Below are 19,628 nucleotides of genomic sequence, written 5' to 3'. Positions count from 1 at the left end.
TTGTGTACAAGAATGTTTATAAATGTACATTAGCGGTGTAAAATAGGTATATATATATATATATATATATATATATATACACACACACAGTATAACCTGTACAGGTTTTGCTAGTTGCAGTGTGACTGATGTGTGTGTACTGCACAGTGTATGAGTTTGTGTACGCGCAGCTCGCTCCCTGCGAGTGGACTCGACGGGCCTGCGAGTGGACTCGACGGGCTGTCAGGCAGGCGGCCGCGCGCTATCTCCCCCCCCATTTCTCCCCTCTCAATCGCTGAGACGTCACCGCGCGTGCGCGGAGGTTTGAATGTTGTGGCGCGTGCGGAGACCGTTGTTGTCAGCAGCAGCACCACCTGTGTGAGGCAGACACGTGACCGCCCCATAACGGAGTAAACGGACGACGGACTGAGCTACGGAAACCGGGAGCATGATGATGGAGGAGGCGGCGGCCGGTGGCAGCTTTAGGACCCCCCTGAAGGCGGAGAAGCCGAGGAAGTCGCCGGGTGAGGGCGGCAGCGGCACACAGACAGACAGCAGCCTTCAGAGGGGAGGTGATGTAATTACATGTACACACACATAGGGGGCGATGTCCTGTCACTGACCCGGGCCTGCCGGGGGAGGGGAGACATGACCCTCTCCAGGAGGGACTCCTGGACTTTTCTCTTCCTGTATGATTGCTGGCACCTGTAGTGAAACACCTTTCATATCCATTAACCTGTTCAGCACAGGAGACTGCGAGCATAAATGAAGATTGAAGTCCAGGAGCAGAGCATTGTGTTCCCCCCCGGAGAGGGTCATGTTGGGAGGTATGGGTACAGGACTTTTTTTTTTTTTATGGTCTGTACTGATTTTTGGCTCCCCAAACCTCCATTGAAAGTATAGGAAAGGCCTTTACACGTGGCCACAATCCCCCGTTTTTGAATTTGTACAGAATTTTATGAGTAAAATGTTGGAGGGTATGGGAGGGGGCAGATCCAGCTGCCGGAGGTGTGGAACATTAGGATGGGTGTGCCAGTGGGAGGGATCAGGGCCAGGGTGTACCAGCGGAAGGGATCACGAAGAGAGTGTATCGGTGGGAGGGATCAGGGCCATGGTGTACTGATGGGAGGGAGCATTGGGAAGGGTGTACCGGTGGGAGGGAGCATTGGGAAGGGTGTACCGGTGGGAGGGAGCATTGGGAAGGGTGTACCGGTGGGAAGGAGCATTGGGAAGGGTGTACCGGTGGGAGGGATTAGCGCCAGGTTGTACCTGTGGGAGGGATTAGCGCCAGGTTGTACCTGTGGGAGGGATCAGGGCCAGGGTGTACCGGCGGGAGGGATCAGGGCCAGGGTGTATTGGCGGGAGGGATCAGGGCCAGGGTGTATTGGCGGGAGGGATCAGGGCCAGGGTGTACCGGCGGGAGGGATCAGGGCCAGGGTGTACCGGCGGGAGGGATCAGGGCCAGGGTGTACCGGCGGGAGGGATCAGGGCCAGGGTGTTCCGGCGGGAGGGATCAGGGCCAGGGTGTTCCGGCGGGAGGGATCAGGGCCAGGGTGTTCCGGCGGGAGGGATCAGGGCCAGGGTGTACCGGCGGGAGGGATCAGGGCCAGGGTGTACCGGCGGGAGGGATCAGGGTCAGGGTGTACCGGCGAGAGGGATCAGGGTCAGGGTGTACCGGTGGGAGGGATCAGGGTCAGGGTGTACCGGTGGGAGGGAGCAGGGCCAGTGTGTACTGGTGGGAGGGAGCAGGGTAGCGGTGAGGGTGTACCAATGGTGAATGGCAGGGGGTAAACTTGGATTTGGGCCATTTATGTGGGGATAGCAGAGATACAGTTGCATGCACAAGATAATTCTAAAGGCAGGAGGTAGATTTGGGTGTATTCATTGTAGCAGTTGTACTGGAGATCAAATGAGTCTTGAAGCCTTAGCCGTGTAAGTGACCATCTGAGCCTCCTTCCATCTGTTGCAGGTGTTTGCACCGATTCACCAACATTCGCGGTTCCAGCGTCTCCGTTTATGCAGAAGTTTGGTTATGGCACCGGTGTCAGTGTGTACCTCATGAAAAGGTAAGCGGGGATTCTGCGCTTCCGATACAGGCAATAATCTCCCCTCTCAGGAATGGGTGATGAATAGCAGTCTGGAAACTTGGAACAACTGCTCCAGCATCATCACATTATTACAAGCATTTGATATTATGTATTAATTATCTAGGCTGCCTGTAGCGATGTTCCATAGATTTAGTAACAGAATTAATACGATAAACCCGCTACCGTTCCCCAGGTCACCAAAGGGTTCGTCTCGCTCTCCGTGGGCCGTGAAGAAGGTTAATAAGCAATGCGACAAAACCAGTAAGAATCTCTATTCGCAGAGACTGAACCAAGAGGCCAAAATCCTAAAGAACTTGCAACACCCCAACATTGTCGGTGAGTGCCGTATGGTCATGTCATAGCTGTTCCTTTGTGTTACCAGGATGAAGTGACTGCGTAACATATACTGTAATATCAGGGCTAAAGCCATGAGGCTGCTTCCGTATGGTGTGAAACTCAAAGTCAAAATATAAAACAATGTGTCTAGAAGTGTAATGTAACATAATTGTGTTGTCCTCCATCAGTGACAAGCAAGAGATAATAGACCTGTATAGCTCCCTCTCGCGATCTCCGCTGCCGGCAGCGGCTTCGTGAGTGAAGCCGTCAGACGGGGAGAGAGAGCGGGGAGTCCCGACATCAGCCCGAACACACGCTGAGCTCAGTGCGGCCAGCGGTATTGAGACGGGCGGCTGGCTCACTGTGTTCACCTGCATCAATCACGATCGCAGCCTATAAGTTATATAGTGCTGTGATCTTAATATACCACTACCTTTTGTAAATAACCAGTAATTTCAGACAATAAATGAATTAAAGGTGTTAGTGGTATTGAAAGAATATAATGCAAAAAAACAGTGGTGTGCACGGCTAACTAAATACATACAATTACACTGATGGGATGGGATGGGATGGAAATGTGATGATTAACATGTATAGGCAAACGGATTATTCATAGCCCACAAAGGATAGTGTGCTAATCACAGTTAACTGGGCAGTAAGTAATAAAATCAAGTAAATGTACCATATAGGAATCTATAAGTTGCTGTGATTATTAAGGACAATTAGAGGAGGAAATCTTTCTCCTGTGAGAAAAACTAACAGAGACACATCCTTGAAATAAAAGTAGCAATAATTAAAAGCAACAATTTATAAGAACAGTAATAGCTACACTGTATGGGAATATACCAGAAATTGTTGCAAGGGGATAAGTAATAATACTGACAGCCTATTACAATCATTTAAAAGCAGTTTATAGGACAACACTAATTAGAGACACAGACACAAAGTCATAGGCAATATAGCCTTTATTGAGACTTGAGAAAACACCATTCGGAAACGAGTAGTTTTTATTTTCACAATCTGTTTTTCTTATTTCACACTATATTTTAATATTTCACCAATTCCTTACATTTTAATGCATATCTAATAAAGAATAGACATTTTAAGTAAATTACTAGTGGTAGAGTGCGTCCAGGAAAAATGCTTCTTTTTTCTTTTTTCTTCATTAAAGCCATGAGGACTTCACACACCGTGTGCCCATACTATACGTCCTGTGTAGGCAGATATTTTGTGGAATGAACTATGGACCCTAATAAGGTTGAATTGCAGATTCTCCTGAATAGCAGAACCTGCAATCGTTTCTATCGCCCCCAGCGTGCTGACTGTTCCGCCCAGTTACTGCGACCGCAATTTAATTGCGGTCGCAGCAACTGTGGATGACCCCTGGCAGGTGCACAGTGACCATTTTTTTTTTCTTCCTTCAGAGCGTCTGCGTGTGACATCACGCCGCCTCCGCCCCTGTTTGAAGCGTCCCGCGTCACCGCCGCCCCCGCCTGTCAGGCAGAGGCGTCCACAGCCAATACGATCTAATCGCATTGGTCGGGTGCGCAGGACAGGACCTGCGCGTGCACACTGTCACCTGATAGGGTAAATTGCGGTTGCATCAAATAGGGCCCAATACCTTCAAATGAAGTGTATGAATTCACTAGTAACATTGCTGAGGTATGAGGCAGGAAGTGCCTCATCTCTCGGTTTTGTTACTTTTGAATGAATATGCTGAATATTAGCTTTTTCCACAAAAAAGTACTTCCGTTACAAGTCAGCAACAGGTGCTCTTATATTCGCGGGTCTGTTACTGTGTAACATTTATACCAGGCTTATGTGTTCTTACAAGGTTACCGAGCCTTCACCACCTCGAATGACGGCAGCCCCTGCCTGGCCATGGAGTACGGCGGGGAAAAGTCTCTGAATGATCTCATAGAGGAACGGAACGAGAAAAGACTGGGCCCGTTCCCTGCTTCACTCATTTTTCAAGTTGCATTAAACATGGCCAAAGGCTTGAAGGTACGACCACATGTAGTATGTATATGTATTACACGTGGGAGCTAACTGTGTCTGCGGGTTGTACAGTGTCTGAGGTCCGAGGCCGGGGGGATGGGCAGACTAAGGTTGTTTCTGGCTGATGATTAGCAGTGAGGTTGGAGATCTTTCTATAGACCAATCTCTAATGCAAGCTACAGATGGAGCCACGCTAATCGTGGCTCCGTATGTTCCTAGTCACGTCCGGCAAGGCTGACCGCTGGGAGCAAACGGGGCGTGCGTGCGTCGTACACGTGCACCATTCAAAGTAAATGGGAGCGTCTGTGTACGCTCGGTGGCGGGCTGAGGTGCAGGTGCGCCTAGGCTCGCTGCTCGTCCACGCCTGCGATGTAGCTCGTGGCTCCATCTGTACCAACACACACAAGCAGAGCTGCTTGTTGTAGCCCCATTCATGCAGGCGGGAGGGAAATTCTGGTCAGTCGCTGTCCCTCTGCAGCATGGGTTGGGTTATTGGACAAATGGTGACTCCTTGATTGTGGTAAGAGCTTTAAGGGCAGTCGCTGGTATAAGTATAAATACCTGGATCTGCTGGCAGTAAGAACTGGCTGTGCACGTGGCCGTCTTTATGTCACCTCCCCTAAGTCCTGTTTTTTTGGAGGGAGATGGGTAAAATTGCAGGCATTTAGGGGTAGATTTAACAACGAGCAATATTCTAGTTATCACTCGTTACTAATCTTAAATGGTGCTCCAGCCAATCCGCTCCTGTCATGTGTTTGCAAAAATGATAGGAGACGCACAGGCTTGAGGCTCTCTTTTCTATACAGTTACTGCCATCTGTAACTAATTGCATAACTATTTCTTTCCCTTTAGTACCTGCACAATGATAAAAAGATCCTGCATGGTGACATCAAATCCTCCAATGTTGTCGTAAAAGGCGACTTTGAATCCATCAAAATCTGTGATGTCGGGGTGTCTCTGCCGCTGGATGAAAACATGACCAGTGAGTGACATTATAAAGTCCATGTTAGGCCTGTGCGGCTTTTCCCCATGACCTATAAAGAGTGTGCACTAGAGGTGCTTGCTGCTTTTCTCTAACGTCCTAGTGGATGCTGGGAACTCCGAAAGGACCATGGGGATTAGCGGGCTCCGAAGGAGGCTGGGCACTCTAGAAAGATTTAGGACTACCTGGTGTGCACTGGCTCCTCCCACTATGACCCTCCTCCAAGCCTCCGTTAGATTTTGTGCCCGGCCGAGGTTGGATGCACACTAGGGGCTCTCCTGAGCTCTTAGAAGAAAGATAGTCTTAGGTTTATTATTTTCAGTGAGACCTGCTGGCAACAGGCTCACTGCAGCGAGGGACTAAGGGGAGAAGAAGCGAACTCGCCTGCTTGCAGCCGGATTGGGCTTCTTAGGCTACTGGACACCATTAGCTCCAGAGGGATCGACCGCAGGCCCAGCCTTGATGTTCGGTCCCGGAGCCGCGCCGCCGTCCCCCTTACAGAGCCAGAAGCAAGAAGATGGTCCGGAAAATCGGCGGCATGAAGACATCAGTCTTCACCAAAGTAGCGCACAGCACTGCAGCTGTGCGCCATTGCTCCTCTCACACTTCACACTCCGGTCACTGAGGGTGCAGGGCGCTGGGGGGGGGGCGCCCTGAGGCAGCAATAAAAACACCTTGGCTGGCAAAAATACCTCAATATATAGCCCCAGGGGCTATATATGAGGTAAATACCCCTGCCAGATTCCATAAAAAAGCGGGAGAATAGGCCGCGGGAAAGGGGCGGAGCTATCTCCCTCAGCACACTGGGCGCCATTTTCCCTCACAGTTCCGCTGCAAGGAAGCTCCCTGGCTCTCCCCTGCAGACTACTCTACAGAAAAGGGTAAAAAAGAGAGAGGGGGGGCATTTAATTTGGCGCAGTATATAGTTTATATTAAAAAGCAGCTATAAGGGACATAACTCAGTTAGTCCCTGCATTATATAGCGCTCTGGTGTGTGCTGGCATACTCTCACTCTGTCCCCCCAAAGGGCTTTTGTGGGTCCTGTCCTCTATATAGAGCATTCCCTGTGTGTCTGGAGTGTGTCGGTACGGCTGTGTCGACATGTTTGATGAGGATAATGAGGTGGAGGCGGAGCAGATGCCTTTAGAAGGGATGTCACCCCCTGGGGGGCAGACACCTGAGTGGATGTGCTCATGGAAAGGAGTGCACGTATAGACTCATTACATAAGAAATTTGATGCCGACTGCGGGACAGCCGAGTTCTCGGCTCGTGCCTGTCCAGGTGTCTCAAAAGTCATCAGGGGCTCTGAAACGCCCGCTATCTCAGATGGCACAAGTAGATGTCGACACGGATACTGACACCAGTGTCGACGACGATGAGTCAAATTTAATGCCCATTAAGGCCATTCACTGCATGATTGAGGCAATGAAAGAGGTGTTAAATATCTCTGATTTACATCCAGGTACCACAAAAAAGGGTATTATGTTTGGGGAGAAAAAACTACCTGTAGTTTTTCCCCCGTCAGATGAATTAAATGAAGTGTGTGAAGAAGCGTGGGCTTCCCCTGATAAGAAATTGGTAATTCCTAAGAAGGTACTAATGGCGTTCCCTTTCCCGCCAGAGGATAGGTTACATTGGGAAACACCTCCTAGGGTGGATAAAGCGCTCACACGTTTGTCTAAAAAGGTGGCACTACCGTTTCGGGATACGGCCGCCCTTAAGGAACCTGCTGATAGAAAGCAGGAGGCGATCCTGAAGTCTGTATATACACACTCAGGCATTATACTTAGACCAGCTATTGCGTCAGCATGGATGTGCAGTGCTGCCGCTGCGTGGTCGGATAAACTGTCAGAAAATATTGACACACTAGACAGAGACACGATTCTGCTAACAATTGACCATATCAAAGACTCAGTCTTATATATGAGAGATGCACAGAGGGAAGTCTGCCGGCTGGCATCTAAAATAAGTGCATTGTCCATCTCTGCTAGGAGATGCTTATGGACTCGCCAGTGGACTGGAGATGCAGATTCCAAAAGGCTCTTCCAAGTCCGCCGCATGACGGTGGGGCTCCACAGGCGGAGCCAGGTACGGTGGGGGCCCGCCTCATGAATTTCAGCGATCAGTGGGCTCGCTCACAGGTGGATCCCTGGATCCTTCAAATAGTATCTCAGGGGTACAAGCTGGAATTCGAGGCGGCTCCACCCCACCGGTTCCTAAAATCTGCCTTGCCGATTGCTCCCTCAGACAGGGAGGCGGTGCTAGCAGCGATTCACAAGCTGTATTCCCAGCAGGTGATAATCAAGGTACCCCTACTTCCACAAGGCCGGGGTTACTATTCCACACTATTTGTGGTGCCGAAACCGGACGGTTCGGTGAGACCCATTTTAAATTTGAAATCCTTGAACACATACATAAAAATTCAAGTTCAAGATGGAATCGCTCAGGGCGGTTATTGCAAGCCTGGAGGAGGGGGATTACATGGTATCCCTGGACATCAAGGATGCTTACCTGCATGTCCCCATTTACCATCCTCACCAGGAGTACCTCAGATTTGTGGTACAGGATTGCCATTACCAATTCCAGACGCTGCCGTTTGGACTCTCCACGGCACCGAGGGTATTTACCAAGGTTATGGCGGAAATGATGATACTCCTTCGAAAAAAGGGAGTTTTAATTATCCCATACTTGGACGATCTCCTAATAAAGGCACGATCCAAGGAACAGTTGTTAGTGGGAGTAGCACTATCTCAGGAAGTGCTGCGCCAGCACGGCTGGATTCTGAATATCCCAAAGTCACAGCTGGTCCCGACGACACGTCTAATGTTCCTGGGAATGATTCTGGACACAGTCCAGAAAAAAGTGTTTCTCCCGGAGGAGAAAGCCAGGGAGTTGTCTTCTCTAGTCAGAGACCTCCTAAAACCAAAACAGGTATCGGTGCATCACTGCACGCGGGTCCTGGGAAAGATGGTAGCTTCTTACGAAGCAATTCCATTCGGCAGGTTCCATGCCAGTATTTTTCAGTGGGACCTGTTGGACAAGTGGTCCGGATCGCATCTTCAGATGCATCGCTTGATAACCCTGTCCCCAAGAACCAGGGTGTCTCTTCTGTGGTGGCTGCAGAGTGCTCATTTTTTGGAGGGCCGCAGATTCGGCATACAGGACTGGGTCTTGGTGACCACGGATGCCAGCCTACGAGGCTGGGGGGCAGTCACAAAGGGAAGAAACTTCCAAGGACTATGGTCAAGTCAGGAGACTTCCCTTCACATAAATATTCTGGAACTAAGGGCCATTTACAATGCCCTAAGTCAAGCAAAATCCCTGCTCCTACACCAGCCGGTGCTGATCCAGTCGGACAACATCACGGCAGTCGCCCATGTGAATCGACAGGGCGGCACAAGAAGCAGGATGGCAATGGCAGAAGCCACAAGGATTCTCCGATGGGCGGAAAATCGTGTACTAGCACTGTCAGCAGTGTTCATCCCGGGAGTGGACAACTGGGAAGCAGACTTTCTCAGCAGGCACGACCTCCACCCGGGAGAGTGGGGACTTCATCCAGAAGTCTTCCAAATGATTGTAAATCAGTGGGGTCGTCCACAGGTGGACATGATGGCGTCCCGCCTAAACAAAAAACTAGAGAGGTATTGCGCCAGGTCAAGAGACCCTCAGGCGATAGCTGTGGACGCTCTAGTGACACCGTGGGTGTACCAGTCAGTTTGTGTTCCCTCCTCTACCTCTCATACCAAAGGTATTGAGAATAATAAGAAAGCGAAGTGTAAACACAATTCTCGTAGTTCCGGATTGGCCAAGAAGAGCGTGGTACCCGGAACTTCAAGAGATGATCTCAGAGGACCCGTGGTCTCTGCCGCTCAGACAAGACCTGCTACAGCAGGGGCCCTGTCTGTTCCAAGACTTACCGCGGCTGCGTTTGACGGCATGGCGGTTGAACGCCGGATCCTGAAGGAAAAGGGCATTCCGGAGGAAGTCATTCCTACGGTTATTAAAGCTAGGAAAGAGGTTACAGCAAATCATTATCACCGCATATGGCGGAAGTATGTTGCATGGTGTGAGGCCGTAAAGGCCCCAACAGAGGAATTTCAACTAGGTCGATTTCTGCATTTCCTGCAAGCAGGAGTTAATATGGGCCTAAAACTAGGCTCCATTAAAGTACAGATCTCTGCTCTGTCGATTTTCTTTCAAAAAGAACTAGCTTCAGTACCTGAAGTTCAGACATTTGTGAAAGGAGTGCTGCATATTCAGCCCCCATTTGTGCCTCCTGTGGCACCTTGGGATCTCAACGTGATGTTGAGTTTCTTAAAATCACATTGGTTTGAGCCACTAAAAACCGTGGATCTGAAATATCTCACGTGGAAAGTGGTCATGTTATTGGCTTTGGCTTCAGCCAGGCGCGTGTCAGAATTGGCGGCTTTATCATGAAAAAGCCCTTATCTGATTTTCCATATGGATAGGGCAGAATTGAGGACTCGTCCCCAATTTCTCCCAAAGGTGGTGTCAGCGTTTTACCTGAACCAGCCTATTGTGGTGCCTGCGGCTACTAGGGACTTGGAGGACTCCCAAGTTGCTAGACGTTGTCAGGGCCCTGAAAATATATGTTTCCAGGACGGCTGGAGTCAGAAAATCTGACTCGCTGTTTATCCTGTATGCACCCAACAAGCTGGGTGCTCCTGCTTCTAAGCAGACTATTGCTCGCTGGATTTGTAGTACAATTCAGCTTGCTCATTCTGTGGCAGGCCTGCCACAGCCAAAATCTGTAAATGCCCATTCCACTAGGAAGGTGGGCTCATCTTGGGCGGCTGCCCGAGGGGTCTCGGCTTTACAACTTTGCCGAGCAGCTACTTGGTCAGGGGCAAACACGTTTGCAAAATTCTACAAATTTGATACCCTGGCTGAGGAGGACCTGGAGTTCTCTCATTCGGTGCTGCAGAGTCATCCGCACTCTCCCGCCCGTTTGGGAGCTTTGGTATAATCCCCATGGTCCTTTCGGAGTTCCCAGCATCCACTAGGACGTTAGAGAAAATAAGAATTTACTCACCGGTAATTCTATTTCTCGTAGTCCGTAGTGGATGCTGGGCGCCCATCCCAAGTGCGGTTTATCTGCAATACTTGTACATAGTTATGGTTAACTAAATCGGGTTATTATTGAGCCATCTGTTGAGAGGCTCAGTTGTTTCATACTGTTAACTGGGATTCATATCACGAGTTGTACGGTGTGATTGGTGTGGCTGGTATGAGTCTTACCCGGGATTCAAAATCCTTCCTTATTGTGTACGCTCGTCCGGGCACAGTGTCCTAACTGAGGCTTGGAGGAGGGTCATAGTGGGAGGAGCCAGTGCACACCAGGTAGTCCTAAATCTTTCTAGAGTGCCCAGCCTCCTTCGGAGCCCGCTAATCCCCATGGTCCTTTCGGAGTTCCCAGCATCCACTACGGACTACGAGAAATAGAATTACCGGTGAGTAAATTCTTTTCTCTATCGTCCTAGTGGATGCTGGGGTTCCTGAAAGGACCATGGGGAACAGCGGCTCCGCAGGAGACAGGGCACAAAAAGTAAAGCTTTAGGATCAGGTGGTGTGCACTGGCTCCTCCCCCCATGACCCTCCTCCAAGCCTCAGTTAGATTTTTGTGCCCGGCCGAGAAGGGTGCAATCTAGGTGGCTCTCCTAAAGAGCTACTTAGAAAAGTTTAGCTTAGGTTTTTTATTTTACAGTGAGTCCTGCTGGCAACAGGATCACTGCAACGAGGGACTTAGGGGAGAAGAAGTGAACTCACCTGCGTGCAGGATGGATTGGCTTCTTTGGCTACTGGACATTAGCTCCAGAGGGACGATCACAGGTACAGCCTGGATGGTCACCGGAGCCTCGCCGCCGGCCCCCTTGCAGATGCTGAAACAAGAAGAAGGTCCAGAATCGGCGGCATGAAGACTCCTCAGTCTTCTTAAGGTAGCGCACAGCACTGCAGCTGTGCGCCATTTCCCCTCAGCACACTTCACACGGCAGTCACTGAGGGTGCAGGGCGCTGGGAGGGGGGCGCCCTGGGAGGCAATGAAAACCTATTTTTGGCTAAAAATACCTCACATATAGCCTCCGGGGGCTATATGGAGATATTTAACCCCTGCCAGAATCCGTTAAGAGCGGGAGACGAGGCCGCCGAAAAAGGGGCGGGGCCTATCTCCTCAGCACACAGCGCCATTTTCCCTCACAGAAAGGCTGGAGGGAAGGCTCCCAGGCTCTCCCCTGCACTGCACTACAGAAACAGGGTTAAAACAGAGAGGGGGGGCACTAATTTGGCGTTAAAAATATATAAAAAAGATGCTATAAGGGAAAACACTTATATAAGGTTGTCCCTATATAATTATAGCGTTTTTGGTGTGTGCTGGCAAACTCTCCCTCTGTCTCTCCAAGGGGCTAGTAGGTCCTGTCCTCTATCAGAGCATTCCCTGTGTGTGTGCTGTGTGTCGGTACGTGTGTGTCGACATGTATGAGGACGATGTTGGTGAGGAGGCGGAGCAATTGCCTGTAATGGTGATGTCACTCTCTAGGGAGTCGACACCGGAATGGATGGCTTATTTAGGGAATTACGTGATAATGTCAACACGCGGCAAGGTCGGTTGACGACATGAGACGGCCGACAAACAATTAGTACCGGTCCAGACGTCTCAAAAACACCGTCAGGGGTTTTAAAACGCCCGTTTACTTTAGTCGGTCGACACAGACACAGACAGGGACACTGAATCCAGTGTCGACGGTGAATAAACAAACGTATTCCTTATTAGGGCCACACGTTAAGGGCAATGAAGGAGGTGTTACATATTTCTGATACTACAAGTACCACAAAAGAGGGTATTATGTGGGATGTGAAAAAACTACCGTAGTTTTTCCTGAATCAGATAAATTAAATGAAGTGTGTGATGATGCGTGGGTTCCCCCCGATAGAAAATATGGGCGGTATACCCTTTCCCGCCAGAAGTTAGGGCGCGTTGGGAAACACCCCTTAGGGTGGATAAGGCGCTCACACGCTTATCAGAACAAGTGGCGGTACCGTCTATAGATAGGGCCGTCCTCAAGGAGCCAGCTGACAGGAGGCTGGAAAATATCCTAAAAAGTATATACACACATACTGGTGTTATACTGCGACCAGCGATCGCCTCAGCCTGGATGTGCAGAGCTGGGGTGGCTTGGTCGGATTCCCTGACTAAAAATATTGATACCCTTGACAGGGACAGTATTTTATTGACTATAGAGCATTTAAAGGATGCATTTCTATATATGCGAGATGCACAGAGGGATATTTGCACTCTGGCATCAAGAGTAAGTGCGATGTCCATATCTGCCAGAAGATGTTTATGGACACGACAGTGGTCAGGTGATGCAGATTCCAAACGGCACAAAGGTGTATTGCCGTATAAAGGAAGAGGAGTTATTTGGGGTCGGTCCATCGGACCTGGTGGCCAGGGCAACTGCTGGAAAATCCACCGTTTTTACCCTAAGTCACATCTCTGCAGAAAAAGACACCGTCTTTTCAGCTTCAGTCCTTTCGTCCCTATAAGAGTCATATCTGCCCAGGGATAGAGGAAAGGGAAGAAGACTGCAGCAGGCAGCCCATTCCCAGGAACAGAAGCGTTCCACCGCTTCTGACAAGCTCTCAGCATGACGCTGAGACCGTACAGGACCCCTGGATCCTACAAGTAGTATCCCAGGGGTACAGATTGGAATGTCGAGACGTTTCCCCTGCGCAGGCTCCTGAAGTCTGCTTTACCAAGGTCTCCCTCCGACAAGGAGGCAGTATGGGAAACAATTCACGAGCTGTATTCCCAGCAGGTGATAATTAAATTACCTCTCCTACAACAAGAAAAGGGGTATTATTCCACACTATATTGTGGTACTGAAGCCAGAAGGCTAGGTGAGACCTATTCTAAATCTAAAAAAATTTGAACACTTACAAAGGTTCAAATCAAGATGGAGTCACTCAGAGCAGTGATAACGAACCGGGAAGAAAGGGACTATATGGTGTCCCGAGACATCAGGGATGCTTACCTCCATGTCCCAAATTTGCCCTTATCACTAAGGGTACCTCAGGTTCGTGGTACAGAACTGTCACTATCAGTTTCAGACGCTGCCGTTTGGATTGTCCACGGCACCCCGGGTCTTTACCAAGGTAATGGCCGAAATGATGGCTCTTCTTCGAAGAAAAGGCGTCTTAATTATCCCTTACTTGGACGATCTCCTGATAAGGGCAAAGTCCAGGGAACAGTTGGAGGTCGGAGTAGCACTATCTCGGATACTGTTACAACAGCAGGGGTGGATTCTAAATATTCCAAAATCGCAGCTGATCCCGACAACAAGTCTCCTGTGCTTAGGGATGATTCTGGACACAGTCCAGAAAAAGGTGTTTCTCCCGGAAGAGAAAGCCAGGGAGTTATCCGAGCTAGTCAGGAACCTCCTAAAATCAGTGCATCATTGCACAAGGGCCATGGTAAAAAAATGGTGACTTCCTTCGAAGCAATTCCAGTCGGCAGATTTCATGCAAGAACTTTTCAGTGGGATCTGCTGGACAAATGGTCCGGATCGCATCTTCAGATGCATCAGCGGATAACCCTATATCCAAGGACAAGGGTGTCTCTCCTGTGGTGGTTACAGAGTGCTCATCTTCTAGAGGGCCGCAGATTCGGCATTCAGTTTTGGATGTTGGTGACCACGGAGGCCAGCCTGAGAGGCTGGGGAGCAGTCACACAAGGAAAAAATTTCCAGGGAGTGTGATCAAGTCTGGAGACTTTTCTCCACATAAATATAGCTAAGGGTAAATTTATAATGCTCTAAGCTTAGCAAGACCTCTGCTTCAAGGTCAGCCGGTATTGATCCAGTGGGATAAAACATCACGGCAGTCGCCCACGTAAATAGACAGGGCGGCACAAGAAGCAGGAGGGCAGTGGCAAAAACTGCAAGGACTTTTCGCTGGGCGGAAAATCATGTGATAGCACTGTCAGCAGTGTTTCATTCCGGGAATGGAAACTGGGAAGCAGACTTCCTCAGTAGGCACGACCTCCACCCGGCAGAGTGGGAACTTCATGGGGAAGTTTTCCACATGATTGTAAACCGTTGGGAATTACCAAAGGTGGACATGATGGCGTCCCGTCTGAACAAAAAACGGGACAGGTATTGCGCCAGGTTAAGAGACCCTCAGGCAATAGCTGTGGACGTTCTGGTAACACCGTGGGTGTACCAGTCGGTGTATGTGTTCCATCCTCTGCTTTTCATACCTAAGGTACTGAGAATTATAAGACGTAGAGGAGTAAGAACTATACTCATGGCTCCGGATTGGCCAAGAAGGACTTGGTACCCGGAACTTCAAGAGATGCTCACAGAGGACTTATGGCCTCTGCCGCTAAGAAGGGACTTGTTTCAGCAAGTACCATGTCTGTTCCAAGACTTACCGCAGCTGCGTTTGACGGCATGGCGGTGGAACGCCGGATCCTAAGGGAAAAGGCATTCAGGAAGAGGTCATTCCTACCCTGGTCAAAGCCAGAAAGGAGGTGACCGCACAACATTATCACCACATGTGGCGAAAATATGTTGCGTGGTGTGAGGCCAGGAAGGCCCCACGAAGAAATTTCAACTCGGTCGATTCCTGCATTTCCTGCAAACAGGAGTGTCTATGGGCCTCAAATTGGGGTCCATTAAGGTTCAAATTTCGGCCCTGTCGATTTTTCTTCCAGAAAGAATTGGCTTCAGTTCCTGAAGTCCAGAAGTTTGTCAAGGGAGTATTGCATATACAACCCCCTTTTGTGCCTCCAGTGGCACTGTGGGATCTCAACGTAGTTCTGGGATTCCTCAAAACACATTGGTTTAAAACCAGTCAAATCTGTGGATTTGAAGCATCTCACATGAAAAGTGAACATGCTCTTGGACCTGGCCTGGACCAGGCGAGTGTCAAATTGGTGGTTTTTTTCTCAAAAAAGCCCATATCTGTTTGTCCATTCGGACAGGGCAGAGCTGCGGACTCGTCCCCAGTTCTCTCCCTAAGGTGGTGTCAGTGTTTCACCTGAACCAGCTTATTGTGGTGTCTTGCGCCTACTAGGGACTTGGAGGACTCCAAGTTGCTAGATGTGGTCAGGGCCCTGAAAATATAGGTTCCAGGACGGCTGGAGTCAGGAAAACTGACTTGCTGTTATCCTGTATGCACCCAACAAACTGGGTGCTCTTGCTTCTAAGCAGACTTTTGCTAGTTGGATGTGTAATACAATTCAGCTTGCACATTCTGTGGCAGGCCTGCCACAGCCAAAATATGTAAATGCCCATTCCACAAGGAAGGTGGGCTCATCTTTGGCGGCTGCTCGAGGGGTCTCGGCTTTACAACTTTGCCGAGCGGCTATTTAGTCAGGGGCAAACACGTTTGTAAAATCCTACAAATTTGATAACCTGGCTAAGGAGGACCTGGAGTTCTCTCATTCGGTGCTGCAGAGTCATCCGCACTCTCCCGCCCGTTTGGGAGCTTTGGTATAATCCCCATGGTCCTTTCAGGAACCCCAGCATCCACTAGGACGATAGAGAAAATAAGAATTTACTTACCGATAATTCTATTTCTCGGAGTCCGTAGTGGATGCTGGGCGCCCATCCCAAGTGCGGATTATCTGCAATACTTGTACATAGTTACAAAAATCGGGTTATTATTGTTGTGAGCCATCTTTCAGAGGCTCCGCTGTTATCATACTGTTAACTGGGTTCAGATCACAGGTTGTACAGTGTGATTGGTGTGGCTGGTATGAGTCTTACCCGGGATTCATAAATCCTTCCTTATTGTGTACGCTCGTCCGGGCACAGTATCCTAACTGAGGCTTGGAGGAGGGTCATGGGGGGAGGAGCCAGTGCACACCACCTGATCCTAAAGCTTTACTTTTTGTGCCCTGTCTCCTGCGGAGCCGCTGTTCCCCATGGTCCTTTCAGGAACCCCAGCATCCACTACGGACTCCGAGAAATAGAATTATCGGTAAGTAAATTCTTATTATTTACTCAGTGATTGAATCGTGAACCATTAGTATTGGAGAGGACACAAGGGGTTATTCAGGTTTGTTAGCAAAACAAAAAAACACACTAATGGGGAAAAATAAAAACCAGGTGGGGCAGATGTAACATGTGCAGAGAAAGATAGATTTGGGTGGGTTATATTGTTTCTGTGCAGGGTAAATACCGGCTGCTTAATTTTTATATTGAAATTTAGATTTAAGTTTAAACACCCCACCCAAATCTAACTCTTTCTGCACATGTTACATCGGCCCCACCTGCAGTGCAGCATGGTTTTGCCCATTTTTATGCTTTTTTTGGTTTGCTAACAAACCTGATCCAGGTCCATTGTGTGACTGACTATTGAGCTTTACTGACACACAGTGCTTAAGCTGTGGGCTAAGACCCGACCAGGACTTGTCTGTGTGGAGTTTGCATTATCTCGCCCTGTTGCCGGAGTTTCCTCTGCATTTACCTGATATTCAAACAGCATACTGATGTGATACTTGGCATCTGATTGGCACAGTGGGAGCATGTGCGCTAATGGTAGGAGAATTAGAATATAAGCTCCTTTGGTACACACGCGAACAAATTAAGGATGAGAATCCACATGTCTTTCCCTGACCGTCTCTAAAGGTAAAATGGAGGCATAGATTTCAAGGGGACTGCGGCTAAATGGGCAGTTATTACAGAGAGTGGTGCAAGATCTGGACTACAACAGAAATCCACTTTCTGCCTTATTAGGAGTGTGTGTGCGATGATAAACATTACTAAGCCATTTATATCCCCTTCTGTCCTGTGCTCATACTCCACAGTCCTGCAGAATTACTTATCCAGATGGCAAATGCAGTTATTAAACGTATCAGTGAATCTATAGTAATGGGTACAGTTAGCCCTTGTAACCCAGTGCTACTTAAACTCTGTCCTAAAGACACACTAACGGTCCAGGTTTTAAGGATATCCTTGGTTTAATCAAAATGACAGAGGTACTAATTACTGTAGGTCACCTATGCTCAAGCATGGATATCTTTAAAACCTGGACTGTTAGTTTGCCTTGAGGACACAGTTTGAGAGACTGCATAAGTAATGTTTTCAAACCACCTATGTAGACCGTAGTCCTCTGCAGTCTGCCCTCGGCGTCCCTTGACTCTCCTGCGTTGGAATGTCATTATACTGAAGTAACCGAAGATGCATCCATAGTCCTGAGCTGTGCGCTGCCTGTTGCGAGGCTTATTGTGGAACCTGCGGGGTGTGAGGGAAATGCAGGCTGGGGTAGGTGAGTCAGCAGAAGTACAAGTTGTCAGAAGGTTGGGACGTGAATGGCAGTGTTGTCGCGCGAGGCGTTTGTAGTGTATTATTGAGGTCGGTTTGATACTAGGAGACTGAATAGAAGATGTGAGACGCGCACAATAGTAGAATGGAGAGTTAGCGTGAGAGCACAATACCTTTACTTTCTCCAACTCCACTCCCTGGAACCAGTACCCGTATTATTACTATGTACTAATGTTCTGCTTTCTTGCTGTCTGACAGTGAGCAATCCAAAGGCCTATTACATTGGCACCGAATCGTGGAAACCAAAGGAAGCTCTGGAGGAAGATGGGGTGATCACGGACAAGTCTGACATGTACGCCTTTGGTCTAACGCTGTGGGAGATGATGACCCTGTCCATACCACACGTCAATCTGCCCCCAGAGAACGAGGATGACGAAGGTTTGCAGAGTTCATGCCGAATTATTCTCTGACGTATATAGCGTATATTTCTGCATTGCGGGATTATCCTTCACATCTGGCATATACCTGCCACACGTGTATATAGTACATAATTTCATTAAAACTGTTTAACCAGTTAGAAGATGGCTCATTGTCAGGTTTTCATTCAGGCCCTGCGGCCTGAATGATCTGATTGGCTGGCGCGTGAACCACTGCAGTCAGTACTAGCTTAATAGGAGGGGCCAAATATTTCAGCCTTCAAATAGTATCCTCGTTCCCCCTTAGTGGATATCTACTTCCACACAGGCACACAGCCACCTGAGCCCATGTTACAGACCCAATCACCCCTTCAGGGGCTGCGGATAGGCTAGTAGCTCCATCCTAAATGTAAATAACACTTTCAGTGGGACCTGGGCTGGTGGCGTAGGCGGAGCCTTGCAGTAAGTGATACAGAGACCATGTTTGTACGGTATGCGCCTGACTGGACCTATTACTGGTATAGCGATTGTGTAATGACTGTTGGTAACTTCCTTTGCGCAGATGACTCCTTTGAAGAAGACGACTTTGATGAGGACGCGTACTTTGAAGCTTTGGGCACACGGCCACCACTGAACATGGATGAGCTGGATGAATCCTATCTCCAGGTGATAGAACTGTTCTTCATGTGCACCAGCGAGGACCCCAAGGAGCGACCTTCTGCTTCTCAAATCGTAGAGGCTCTCGAAGGAGAAAATGTACAATAAGAATTCACTGTGTCAGACTTAGGCTGCAGTAATTGTAGAATATGTATTAGAGTGCTCTCTCTCACAGGGGCCGGAAAGGATATGTATTCAGTTTGAGGGAGAGACGCGGCAGAGAGTCGGAGCTTTTTAGGAAAATGGTAGTTATAGGACTGCGACCGACCTCCCGCATTGCAGTGCGTTTATTACACAACACCAGACGCACTGTGGGGCTTATACCCCAGCGTTACCGATCTGGAGACCAGCGAATTCCCTGACACACACACATGTTCTCTGTCCCGCAGTTTGCGCTCATCGAGTACCAGGGGATGAATGTTACTGTTTTTGTTTCTTTCTATCTTGTGATTTTCTCTTTGTTGTCTTGTTATATCCATGTTTGTACAAGTTATTGAAAAATAAAATGGTTTTACTGTTTAAAACCTAATGGTTATTTAAAAAAAACAAAAAACCTATAGTAAATATTAAAAATGTTTTTGAGTTAAAGTACTTTTGTTTGTGTTTTTTTTTTTTTTTTTTTTCCCTGCTACCTGAATGTATAAATTCCATACAGCTCTCCCATCCCTAGAACTATATAATGCAGTGACTGGTGGGTGTGACCTCCCCCAGCGCTGTGTGTGGGTGTGGCTCCTAGGCTTATACCTTTTCCTAGTAGGCTGATGTGATAACCAGTCACCTGTGATTGGAAGGCAATATCCTGCACCAAGTCATGCGATTGGCCTACATAAACAGGTGGTAGTAACGGTTGTACACATGGGATAAATATCCAAGTGTTATTTCTCTA

At 48.7% G+C, this 19,628-nt stretch overlaps 1 protein-coding gene across 2 annotated transcripts; it reads left to right on the top strand.

The window, feature by feature from the left end:
* The first annotated feature begins 295 nt into the window (after positions 1-295).
* PBK (PDZ binding kinase) lies at positions 296-19,330 on the top strand. 2 transcript variants are annotated; one of them, XM_063915022.1, is made up of 7 exons: positions 296-551; positions 1,949-2,045; positions 2,260-2,402; positions 4,237-4,406; positions 5,253-5,382; positions 17,928-18,107; positions 18,648-19,330. In XM_063915022.1, the coding sequence occupies exons 1-7, from the start codon at positions 428-430 to the stop codon at positions 18,848-18,850; spliced, it is 1,047 nt and encodes a 348-aa protein (XP_063771092.1). In that variant the 5' UTR covers positions 296-427; the 3' UTR covers positions 18,851-19,330. The 2 variants fall into 2 exon arrangements, with proteins under 2 accessions (XP_063771092.1, XP_063771093.1); XM_063915023.1 differs by lacking the exon at positions 296-551 and adding an exon at positions 626-806.
* The last annotated feature ends 298 nt before the right edge of the window (positions 19,331-19,628 follow it).

This window comes from Pseudophryne corroboree, chromosome 4, assembly GCF_028390025.1.
Source record: "Pseudophryne corroboree isolate aPseCor3 chromosome 4, aPseCor3.hap2, whole genome shotgun sequence".
In the NCBI taxonomy this organism is placed as follows: domain Eukaryota; kingdom Metazoa; phylum Chordata; class Amphibia; order Anura; family Myobatrachidae; genus Pseudophryne; species Pseudophryne corroboree.
Note: the sequence above shows the minus strand (reverse complement) of the source record. Positions and strands in the feature narration are given on the sequence as shown.

What these genes read in the sequence shown, in the direction of transcription:
- PBK (XM_063915022.1), top strand. Translation starts at nt 428, where the DNA reads ATGATGATGGAGGAGGCGGCGGCCGGTGGCAGCTTTAGGACCCCCCTG. An exon ending in CAGCAGCCTTCAGAGGGGAG is followed by an intron (nt 552 to 1,948) that starts GTGATGTAATTA and finishes CATCTGTTGCAG; the next exon opens with GTGTTTGCACCGATTCACCA. An exon ending in GCTGGATGAAAACATGACCA is followed by an intron (nt 5,383 to 17,927) that starts GTGAGTGACATT and finishes GCTGTCTGACAG; the next exon opens with TGAGCAATCCAAAGGCCTAT.